The sequence below is a fragment of the Chiloscyllium plagiosum genome, chromosome 21, assembly GCF_004010195.1.
Source record: "Chiloscyllium plagiosum isolate BGI_BamShark_2017 chromosome 21, ASM401019v2, whole genome shotgun sequence".
In the NCBI taxonomy this organism is placed as follows: domain Eukaryota; kingdom Metazoa; phylum Chordata; class Chondrichthyes; order Orectolobiformes; family Hemiscylliidae; genus Chiloscyllium; species Chiloscyllium plagiosum.
In genome coordinates this window covers 44,036,142-44,048,666 of record NC_057730.1, presented here as the reverse complement: position 1 = coordinate 44,048,666, position 12,525 = coordinate 44,036,142, and the positions used below count along the sequence as shown (strand labels likewise).

Here is a 12,525-nt window from a genome sequence, read left to right as displayed (position 1 = left end):
ATTTAACTCAGGTTGTAGGCAGAGGGACCCTCTTGTGCTGCAATGGTAATGTCCCTTTCCCTTGACCAAGATGCCTGGGCTCAAGTCCTACCTGCTCCAGGGTTATGGAATAACATCATGAACGGGTTGGTTAGGAGAAAACAGATTGTGGATGCACCTTACAAGGCTGCATTTATTACTCGGAGAAGGGGAAAGTGAGGACTGCCAGTGCGCAGGACTGAAAAGCATATACCCGAAACATCAACTGTCCTCCTCAGATGTTGCCTGACCTGCTGTGCTTTTCCAGTGCCACACTTTTCAACTCTGCATTTATATAATAACTCTGCATTATTATTTTCTGCCTGAAGGTAACAGTGAAGCCTTGTTTTCAGACTGCCCAGTACCTGTGATGCTGATACACCAATGCTGATATTACGTAGGGAATTCCAGGATATTTGTTGCAGATGTGTTTCAAGTTAGGATGGTTAGTGTTTTGAGTTAGTGGGCTATCGATGACATTGCTGCTCCTGTTCCTCTCTGTGATGGAGATTGCCTAGGAGACAGGTACTGCAGGTCATTTTATTGATTGTCCTCGTACCTACTACAGCCACAGTGTACCAGTGATATTGAAGTGCACTACCTGTAACAGCAACGTAATGAACTTGTGGAATTACAGATACCTGGAGATCACTACCCTTCATCATACAGCATCAGTTAATATGTCTTAATTCCGTTTAATTTTCAAATCTCCCTACAGATGAGACAGAAGTTGTCAGAAATGTGTACTGTCTACGCTGGTCCATTCTGCAAGGATTTCTGTTTAACGTCTGTCGAAAGAGCATTCCAAAATTGTGGTTCCATCAGTTCTATCAGTGTTATCACAGAAACACACAAGGTACAAATAGTCCAAGTTCAATTAAAGTAGAAAGGCCCTTTTGTGTTTCAGAAATTCTTAGCTACAAACTACAAATGATTTGGAGATGCCGGTGTTGGACTGGGGTGTACAAAGTTAAAAATCACACAACACCAGGTTATAGTCCAACAGGTTTATTTGGAAGCACTAGCTTTCAGTGGTTGTGGAGTACACAATTGTAAGACACATCAGTTACATCACACTGTAAACTTTTACTATAAAATCTGTGTCTTACTATTGTGTACTCCACAGCCATCTGATGAAGGAGCAGCTCTTTGAAAGCAAGTGTTTCCAATTAAACCTGTTGGACTATAACCTGGTGTTGTGTGATTTTTAACTTTGTATAAACTACAAAAATAGTGGCTAACAGAATTGTCATTTTCAAAATATTTCCAGTCCACTAGAGAGAGCAGTATTTGTTGTTTAACCGTTAGCTTTTCCCTCTCAGAGCAGTATGTAACAGGTATGTTGGTGCTAATGTGAATGTCTGCTATAATTGATGACCAGTAAATTCATAATAGGTTAGTTGAACATATTACCAGATGCAGTCCTGTATCATATCAAGCTTCTTCACTGCTATATACATGTGTATCACTGTTGGAGGACTTTGCCAATTGCATTTCAGCATTTCTTCTCTAGTTAGGGCATTTGTAAATTGCTGACCCATAACACACAGTCAGTAAAACATTGAGTGACCTTGGGGCACAATGGCTGGAATTTAATTCCCAGAGCAAAGGAATAATTTCACAAGCAGGCCCCACAGTAACGTTTAACCTCCAACATTTCAAAACAAAAATTAAATTGATGTGATCACAAAATTGCCTAAAATAGATTGTTCATCCTGGTATCATAAGCAGGCCTTCATGATTATCTCCAGTGGTACTAACAAACTGTTGGTTCAATGTGTATTTAAATAGTGGACTATGATAAATGTTGTATAAATAATTTGATCTGTGGTGGAGTTAGATGCGCTGCATGGGTAAAGTTGTAGGGACACTGAGGCAGGAGCTGAAAAAACTAAGAGGGAAATGGAAACTGCAGGATTAAGAATGGATGATAGTGCCTACAGGACCTGAATTCTGACAACTTCAATCCTGAAGAAGGGCTCATGCCCGAAACATCGATTCTCCTGCTCCTTGGATGCTGCCTGACCTGCTGCGCTTTTCCAGCAACACATTTTCAGCTCTGATCTCCAGCATCTGCACTCCTCACTTTCTCCTAAAAATCACACAACGCCAGGTTATAGTCCAACAGGTTTAATTGGAAGCACACTAGCTTTCGGAGCGCCACTACCTCATCAGGTGGTTGTGATGAAGGAGCGTTGCTCTGAAAGCTAGTGTGCTTCCAATTAAATCTGTTGGACGATAACCTGGTGTTGTGTGATTTTTAACACAATATGGCAGGTACAGCTGGAAAGGGTATGATGATGTGTGTAGATAACAAGCTTAGCTTAGGAAGCGAGAGCAAAAAAGTGGCTACCATATCTCATAAGAATGACTTTGTTGAGCACACTGTGATATCTTTAGAGTAAATCTTGAAACACCTGTCAATTCTTGAAAAAGTATTGCCAGACATTATCTCCTTCAGTAATTCTCAACAAGCGTTTGAGTCTTGTAAAACTTTCAGCCCCTTGTGCCTATTAAATTGCTAAGTTTGAGAGTCAGCCTTCAGACCATTTTACTACTCTCACCTAAGTACTGAGATTGTGGACTTAAGTACAACTTCTAGAATAGGACTCCATTGCTGTACTAGGGTACTGCAGTACTCTCGGGATACCATACTTTTGATGAAATGTTAAGACCTTATCTGACCTCTTAGGTCAGTTCTCCTCATTGCCTGGCCCTCAACCCTTATCACTTGAAAACAGGTTATCAGATCATCTACTGCTGCATTTTTGGAACAGCAAGCATGTTTGTTGTCATGTTTCCCCATATTATATTTCAAAAAATGATTACTTTTAGACATCCCAAGTCATGAATGCTACTCGATAAATGCAGGTGATTTTTTAGGCACCTTATTAGTTAATAAAGAAAGAACTGTATTGTAAGATAATGGTTGCATGATTTTGTTTTCATTCTCTTTACAGCCCTATGTGCGTATTGAGTATGCACTTCCTGAAAGTGCACTCCTTGCTGTGCTTACATTGAATGGAAGCGTTGTGGGGCAGTTTCCCATTACGGTAACAGCACTGAAATTTGAATTTTCTTTCATCCTTTTCGGAATTCTTTTGATAGCTGCAAAAAGTAGTAAGACAAAGTCTCAGTGCCTCACAGATCAGTCCTCTTGAAGTATTCAAACTTTACACATGCATTTCATGAGCAAATACCACTTATATTACCTGTCAGTCTGCGCATTCTGCTGCAGCTTATATTTTTTTGTGTTCAGTTACCTCATTATTAATAAGACATAATAGATTAAATTTTCTCTGAATTTTTGCACTTAACATAGAATGTTAGCTTCTATTTTGCGATGACAATGTTATTTGAACTAGGCTCATTTTTTAAAATCATTACTGGAATGAGGGCATCGCTGGCTATGCGACATTTATTGCCCATCCCTAATTGTCTGTAGAACAGTTAAGACTCAACCACTTTGTTGGAGGTCTGGAGTCACACGTAAGCCAGATCTCGTATGGATAGCAGTTTCCTTTCCTAAAGGACATTAGTGAACCAGATGGGTTTTTCCAACAATCAGCAATGGATTCATGGTCATCGTTAGATTCTTAATTCCAGGTATTTCTTGAATTCAAAATCCAGCAACTGCCAAGGTGGGATTCGAACCCAGGTCCTCAGAACATTACCTGGGCCTCTGGATTAAATATCCAACAATAATACAACTAGCTATCGCCTTCCCTTGCCATAATAAGCAAAATGTATTAAATTCCATTTAATATCTAGATAAGTTAGCCAATTAATTTCATGATATTTTGGGGGGAACATTTTTATTATTAAGAATTAAAATGTTATAGCCAAAATTGAACTGTTTGCAGCCAGTGTCAACAGTGCCACTGTCCGAGGCTGGGTATAGTATCTATGCCGTTTGTAACACTGTGAAGGCATACAACCAGGTAAGAAGGGATGAATCATTCCCCTGTTTTTAAGCTTCGCAGTTGACCATAACAAAGATTTTTAATTCTTTATGGCATGTAGCTATATCACAATTCATTAAAGCATAAATAGTATTTCAGATTAAGGAGCTAGTTACAAGGTTTTCTCATGTGAAAGATAAGAATTATGTTGTTTACAAACCCCATGAAAATTTTTAAAAAAGCAATATCGAACACAAACACAAGTATAAATTTAAAAATAAGAGAGAGTCTAATTTAAAAAAGATGATCAAGGATAAGAAGTCCTCAAAATCCTTGAAGTGTTAGGTTTTAACATGAGACCACAATTGTAATTAATTAAGCAACAAGTCCTTAATTAAATTTGTATCCTCAGCAGTAACCATGTTTGTAGACACTTTTAAGTTTTCTGTGAATGGATGTTTCTTCAATTTGCTTTTTGTTGATCATGGTTTTCTGAGAGGCTGAGAGAAAAGGCAGAGATGGAGAGCAAACCTTTCAAATTCTACTGTTCTGAATCCATCATTCCTTCTTTCTACTCTACTCCAAAAGCTGTCTGAAGTGCGGTTCATGTATGACTTTATTGCTTTTTCAAAGTTGGATAATCTGCAGGTGACTTTCATCCCAATATATGAGACTTTAAGAAAGGTGTGAATCAACCAAGTGATGCAGATCAGAGTTTCAGTGCTTTTTATAATGGTTAATTTTGCCTCAGACTGATGCCTGTTTATTGAGAACTTCATGAACTTGGCTAAACTTGGTCAAATAAATGGCCACTGTTGCTATCTTAAGTCAGTGTTTTTACTTTTCAAAAATCATTTTGATCCATGAAAGGTCCAAGGCATTAAAGTCAGAGGATTGAAGGCAAAAAAAATCTATTTTTATCACTATTGTAACACTCTGCAATCATTCTCCATTTAAAGAATACTTTTTTTCCCCATTCTTCCTGCCAATGTGAAACACTTCATATTTTCAAACATTGTAATTAATCTGTCAGATTTGTGCCCACCTACTGAGCCTATCTATGTATGTCCACTATTCCCACTAAATTGTGTAAACCTCGGAGGTCTGTGCAGCAGCAGGAAAAATTAAAGGGAATATTGCCGTCTACCATGAGCTTTTATTTTCTGCAATAAGTTTTGATTTGGCACCTTATCAAATGTTGTCTGGAAAACCAACTATACCATATCTACCTGCTCTCCTTTACTCCCTACATTTATTACTCCTTCAAAGAACTTCAATAAATTGGTTAAATAATTTCCCTTGTATGAAACCATGTGGATACTTTCTGATTACTTTCAGTTTTTACAATCCCTTCAATGATTAATTCTAACACTTTCCCCGTGGGAGATATCAGACTAACTGGGATATAGTTTCTTGTTTTCTGCTTACCTCCCTTCTTGAATATAGAGGCCGTATTTGCTACTTTCCAATCCAATGGAACCCTTCCCAAATCTGGGGAGTTTTGTAAAGTTAATGCCAACATATCTACATCAGTCACCTCCTTTTAAGACCTTGGGATGAAGTCCATCAACCCAGAGACTTGTCAGCCTGTGGCTCCATCAGATCACTTCATTCATGATTATAATTTCACTCAGTTCCTCTCCCCCTTCTCTATCCTGATTTATAGCTATTACTGGAATGCTATTTGTATCCTCTATATTGAAGACAGAAGCAAAATATTTTGTTTGTTTCACTTGCCATTTCTTTATTATCTGCTATTAATTCCCTATTCTTACTCTTAGGGGACAACTATTCACTTACTTACTGTTTTAAATACTATAGAAATGCTTGCTATCCATTTTTAAGATTACCAGGTCGGTTCTTCTCGTACTCTAATTGCTTCCTTCAGCTAACCTTTCAGTTATTCTCTGCTATTCTTTACATCTTGACCAATTCTCAGACCTGCTACTTACATTTGCATAGTTGTGTACTTTTCCTATTAAGTTTGATGCTTTCCCTGTTTGATGTACCACATTTTTATATATTTGATCCCTTGTTCCACACTGTTTAGTTTAAAACCCTCTCTACTTCCCGAGTTCAGCAATTTGTAAAAAAAAAACTGACACCACCTCAGTTCAGGTGTAGTTCATCTCCCACCTTCTCCAATACTGATGCCAGTGACCCATGAACCAGAACTTCTTCCGCACCAGTCTTTGAGCTGTGCATTCATTTGTCTAATTTTATGTACCGTGTGCCTATAAGAACAGGAGAAGGCTTTCAGCCCCTCAAGCGTAGTCTGCTATTCTATAGGAACATGGCTCTTCTGACACATCTCTCGTCCATTTTCCTGCCAAATCCCCATAACTCTTCATTTGCCTACTGGTAATGAATTTATCTCAGCTTTAAATATACAGAAGGACTCTGACCACAGCGCTCTGCGGCAATTAGTTCCAAAGATTCTCAACCCTCTGGAAGGCCTATATACACATGTAGTTATACAGATATTATAACCTTTTGTGGTTCAGTTTCTTAATTTAGTGCATAGCTCTTCAAATATTCAATGCCAAACCTGTCTTTATTTTGCCTATGTTGTTGGTAGCTGCATGAACCTTGAAGATGAATTTCTTTCTAGCCCTGAGTAGATTTCTTGAATCCTGACAGTGGGCAGCCATCACAGCCATCTGGATTCTCACACTTTGCTGCAGAGAATGGAGTCAATTCTCCCCACTACTACTACAGCTAGTCCTTTCCGGTTCCCTGATGTGTTGCAGGTCTGCAGTTTGGCCTTTAGTTTGTTAGATCTGAGCCAAAACTTAGTTCCAAAAACTTAGTGCAGATATGTTTGCTCCCGATCACAGTGGTGTCCAGCTGCACCCACATGCTGCAACATTACCCTCCATCGCTTATAAGTTTTAATTATTTACTTACTTATGCTGCTTGTTATATATTCTAACTTCACAACCAATCTGTGTGCTTTATTAAAGCTTAAGAATACAACAATTAATGACTTATCAGAGACTCACCAAATAACTAGCTCCCTTCCCTCTTGTAGAACCAATTCCAATCAGCCCTAATAAATCTGAAGAATCAATGAGTGCACTGGTGCAACAAAAAAAATCACTTTAGTGACTGAACTTAACTTGAAGAAACTGATCAGGTTTACTATAACTTTATTTCTGAAAATGTGTTAGTGTTGCTAAGAACAGATTAATCTATGATCCTGATACAGAGCTTCATGTGCTTCTGATTAACTTGGACAGGGCAATTTTCTACTGTAAAATTATAACACTCCAGACTGGACTGTCAAAATTCATTTTCTGTGAAACTCATACATGTGTCAGAGAGCGAGCCTTTCCTCCTACTTGTCTAAATTGGATCCATATCAAGGAGGTAGCCTGCTGTTCAGCTCTAGGGTTAGATAAAATTGCTAATAGAAACAGTATTTTTTTTCTAATTCTTCAGGTTCAAAGACCTACTAAAGAAAGCACACTGGATTGTGATCATGTCCTAAAGAAGCTGGAATATGATGTCACAAACAGAGCGGTTATTTATGTATCAGGAATTCCACAGACCCTGACGAAGACTCGCCTCAATAAGAAATTCAGCAAATTTGGACATATTGAGGCTATTATTTACCCTGGTGATGATATTGGTGCAAAGTCTCAGGATTGCTTTATAAGTAAGTAAATCAATATCAAAATTTGATAAAAGAAAATCTCAGATTATATACATTGAACATTTTCACTGTCGATTTTTCAAATTGGTAGAAAAGGCGTATTTTAGCTGTGCTTCATGTAGCAAATAAGTGTTGGAAGTTTTCTATAAAATTGAAGAAGTCATCGTGTATTTATTGGGGTTGCTTCGGTTTCCTTTTCACAAGACATTGCCTGCTGAGAAGCTGTGGAAAAGCACGGGGGAGGGAGAGCAAGCCTTTTCTGTTCTGCAGTTACAAATCCATAATTTTATCTCTCTGTCTGAAATTGATGTCGCAGGGCATTTGCATTCAATACTGCGTCAGGATGGCTCATGCCCAATATTTTAATTTGGAAAATTTCCCATCTGGGGGTATACTGAGAGCTCCCAAAGAAAATTGAGTTTGGTCCATTTCTTTCTTCAAAATGTCCTCATGGCTCTTCAAACTAGCTTTAGCAAGGACTTGGAACCAGGTTTGTGAAGCTCACTTGGAGTGGAAAACTGTGTAGAATAGAGAAATCAACACAAATGAACTTGATTTATTCTATAATCTTCAAAGTTAAACTTTTTATAAACTGACCACTTGCATGGCTTTGAGATTTCATGGAAAGGGTGATGGAAGAGCTGAAAATGTGTTGCTGGAAAAGCGCAGCAGGTCAGGCAGCATCCAAGGAACAGGAAAATCGCGTTTCGGGCATAAGCCCTTCTTCAGGAAACCCGAAACGTCGATTCTCCTGTTCCTTGGATGCTGCCTGACCTGCTGCGCTTTTCCAGCAACACATTTTCAGCTCTGATCTCCAGCATCTGCAGACCTCACTTTCTCCTCAGGGTGATGGAAGAGACAAATCTTTAGGTTATAGAAATGAATGCTTGAAATGAAGCTATTTCTTCTTGAAATCCCAATTCTAATTCCAGACATATTTGTCAGATCCCTTTCAAAGCAGAAGTTGAGTGAGGGAACTGAAGGATTCAAATTTGTCTGGTGGATTTCTTTGGAAGTTTTGCTTGACTTCACGACTTCAGTTGGAATTACTATTCTGTGCGATTTATTGTTTAGAATACGGAAGCTTGGAGAGTGCTGTAAAGGCCCAGGCAGCAATGAATGGACAAGAAGTGAGAAACCAAAAACTGAATGTAATAAGAGCTCTCACTCCCTACCACCTCCAATCCTGGGCTGCTCAAAAGTCTTACACCGCACTGAACCCGAGGAAATCTGACTCTCTGCCATTCGACGGGCATTCTTTTGAGAAGAGAAAAGACAAACTTTCTCAGTGTGTGAGTTTTTGTCATTCAACTATTTTCTGTTCTTTCATGTTATTCTTAAGCTACTTGACCATGTTTGAAAGGGAAGGAGAGAAAGGAAGTTAAGAGCTAAAAAAGGAGAAAGAGAAATATTTTAAATATCATACAAATAACTGAAGCCTATATTTATCATTGACATTTTAATTTTAGAAGCAAAGCAGTTTAGGAATGATGTACCCAAACCTTCCACACAAAAAATTGCTGTTGCAAAGGTGGATTAAAAAGTGAATACCCATATTAGTACATGAAATGCTCAATGCTAACAGAACACTATAACCGATCCATACAACTGGAAAAAGCTGTTAGTCATAGCCAGCTGTTAAATCAGATATTGAGACAATTGTAGCAAATGGTAAACAAAAACGTTGAAAAAGCTGCAGATGCTGGAAATTGGAAACAAGACCAGAAATTGCTGGAAAAACTCAGAAGGTCTGGCAACATCTGTGGAGAGAAAGCAGAGTTAACATTTCGGGTCCAGTGACTCTTCTTCAGAAGATCTGAAGACCTGCTGAGTTTTTCCAACAATTTCTGCTTTTGTAGCAAATGGTACCTTACACTGATAGCTCAAGTGCAAAATGTTCCTTTCAATCCTCCTTATTTGTTAAATTTGATATTAACAGTAGATCGGAATAATAATATTAAACGTAAGAGCCACCAACTTACTCATAACACTGAATCAGTAGTCCAGGGCAGTGATCACAAGAGTTGGCTATAGAATGATGATGGAATGAATGGGTAGAAGGCAGACAAACCTCACTCAGAATTAGCCATGCTAATAATGTACTTTGCATCAATTAGGAGCAAGAATTGAAAAGCATGATGAGTACAATAGATCGACGTACAGGGAGACTCTTCAGGGCATTACCCAACAACACACTCTGCATGGTCCTGCTGCCAGGAACAAACAGGTAAAATAATGCAGAAGTCTGTGTTTTAAAATTCATTAGAGGCCATGTGTGATGCCAACTGTGTGCGACGTTCACTCCCACGATCTTGGGCTTATGATGAACTCAGGCTACTTTGTAAAACCGGGATGTAGTCTTACATTTGGTAACGTGTTTGTATCAGTCAGAGATTTTCTTATTGTCTAAGTGAAATTTCTCATTTCATCGCTCTGATCAGTAGAGATTAGGTAAGTATCAACCTTGTAAATTCTCTTACAGGTTACTTCATTATTCCTGATCAGTCAAAGCTGTGTCTAGCGTGTGTGATATGCGATATGTATTTCATTGACTTGTTTACATCCCCGGTATTGCTTTACTTTTAAATAAAATTTGAACAGCTTTCTCTCCATCCTTTACTGCTGTCCCTTGAGGATGGTTCAATGAGTGTTAGTGCTTCATAGAGTGTTTGGATTCATATATGTGTCTTGGCAGCGAAACCTGTCAAACTACTTAGCATGTGATGCGTCTCATATTTACCTTAATCCTCACACAATATTCCACATACACGTATCGAGCGGAATATCGATCAGGCAAAAGAACCCTGGCTGAATTTTCCCTAACCCAGGGACACTGAATAAGTTGCAGTGCCAACTTCACCCCTGGATGAAACCAGCTAGCTCAGAACACGTCCAGCCTGAGATTCACCTAGTCTGGCGGATCAAGAGTGAACTGGTGAGAAAGAGAGCCAGAGTAAAATGAGAAGTAGAGAAGAGTTTACCGTGATGAACCGAAGAAGGAAGAATACCTCCTATACATGGATAAGGAGAGAGGATTACCAAGTCACTTTTATATTCAATGAGACTATGTTAAAATGTAATATTCAGTCAGCTGTGGTAGCAACTTAGTAATGTGCATGCCTACAATAGACCATTCTTACTCTAAAAGAATGTAAATCTAATGTAAATACGGCCTTGGTCAGTTTTCATGTGGTCCAGATTTTGTCATAAAGCAGTGTTGTAGTTTCACCTGATTTATCCCACATTGATACCTTGGCAAACAAATTTACAGTTTTTGCAATCAGTGTACTTCTCATTGTACCTGTAGAGGAAGTGCATTGTGTATTACCCCTTTATTTGGATGGTCAGAGAAGAGTAGATTCAGGGACCATGTTGTTAAAAAGAGTTTCTTTTTAAAGAAGAGAGTTGGTAAAATTATAGAATTTTTTTTTAAACTCTGTACAGTTTTTTTAAATATGATTTCATTGAATGTTTGTTTTCTCTCTATAGTGCCCAATGCTCAGCGCCTGGCCTTTGTCTCCTTGAAATAAAGCAGGATCCTTAAACCAATTGTTCAGTCTGGACTGGAGGTGTTTGTCTTCTGATGATACAGACTCTATGACTCTATAACTGACTTACTGAACCAATTAACGAGTGAATATGGTTCCTGAACCACACTCCTTTTATGAATACTGCTGAACTTGGTCAACAGCAATAACTCAGCTAAGAAAGCTGCTTAAAATTTTTATTAAATTTTTTTAAAAGGAATGTTTCAATTGTGAAAATGATGTCAAATGTGCACTATCGGTTAAGTTAATGCTATTGAATACTTCTGATTGGAGAGCAACGACAGTGGGCCAGAGCCTCGGTCTTGCCAATTTTAGGTCAAGTTCAGCAGAAAATATTTCTCCAGACTGCCAACTTTGACTATTTGAGCAAGTCTCATTGCAAGGCTCTCCTGTCACTGCAGAGAGATTGCAAACATGTTCCAACAAGCATAAAACAACAGTTCTACTGCCAAAATTTCACTTACTTTTCCCAGCCATGCTTTTATGTTGGTATTTTTGTTTTTGAGTTCACAGTCTTGTTTCAAACTTTTAGGAGCAAGAGAACAGAAATATCTATTCAACCTCTTAAGCCCTGTTTCACCATTCAGTTAGATTATGGCTGATCAGCAATCTAACATCATAATTTCTAATCCTGTGCTTCACATCTGTTTATATCTTTTGGTCAACAAAAGTATGTCAGTCTCCTTATTAAAACCATAAACAAGTTTGGCATCAATTGCTATTTGTGGTAGAGTTCCATGTATGTGTAACAGTATTTCCTAAGTTTGCTCCTGAAAGATCTGTGTTCATGCCCCTTGATTCTCAGCAAGTAGGGATAGGATAGCTAGTGAGGAACTAATCCCTTTAATATCTTGAAAATGTTGCCAAACCATCTGTAAATCTCCTAATTCCAGGGAATACATGTTTATTTAAGCTGTCCATGTAATTTAATCTTTAGAATCTTTAATATTATTCGAATAAACCTATGAAGTGCTCTCCTCAAGCTCTGTACGTCCTCCTTTTTGTGGTACTCTAGGCTATGTTTGTTCAGAATTTTATATAGCTGGAATCATGTCTTTTGCCCACTTATGGTCAAGTTATTTAGAAATAAAGACCAGCATTCTATTAGTGTTCTTAATTGTTTTACTTCTTCATTACATTTTAATAATAAGTGTATCTGAGGTACATCCCAAGTCCCTTTGGACTGCTTGTGTTTCTAGTTTTCTTTTCATTGTTTACAAAGTGCCTTGTTCTATCCCTTTTTATTCCAAAGTAGTTGACCTCATATTTGTCTACACTAAAATCTATTTGGCACAGTTTTGCCCATTCATTTAATCTGTCAATAGATTGTAACATGTTGTAATTTTATGCTTCCATTTATAATGTTTACACTGTATTGTCAGGAAGCTTAAATGTGTAACTT

At 38.1% G+C, this 12,525-nt stretch overlaps 1 protein-coding gene across 3 annotated transcripts in view; it reads left to right on the top strand.

Annotated features, from left to right (window-relative positions):
- The window catches only part of LOC122560815 (RNA exonuclease 5-like), a 48,840-nt gene extending 36,613 nt beyond the window's left edge, over positions 1 to 12,227 (top strand). For all 3 annotated transcript variants that reach the window (XM_043711928.1, XM_043711929.1, XM_043711930.1), the window contains exons 15-20: positions 737 to 874; positions 2,979 to 3,071; positions 7,362 to 7,578; positions 8,650 to 8,867; positions 9,693 to 9,802; positions 11,065 to 12,227. In XM_043711928.1, coding sequence (XP_043567863.1) covers positions 737 to 874; positions 2,979 to 3,071; positions 7,362 to 7,578; positions 8,650 to 8,867; positions 9,693 to 9,802; positions 11,065 to 11,119 — 831 coding nt within the window. In that variant the 3' untranslated portion in view covers positions 11,120 to 12,227. The remainder of the gene's footprint in view (positions 1 to 736; positions 875 to 2,978; positions 3,072 to 7,361; positions 7,579 to 8,649; positions 8,868 to 9,692; positions 9,803 to 11,064) is intronic.
- The last annotated feature ends 298 nt before the right edge of the window (positions 12,228 to 12,525 follow it).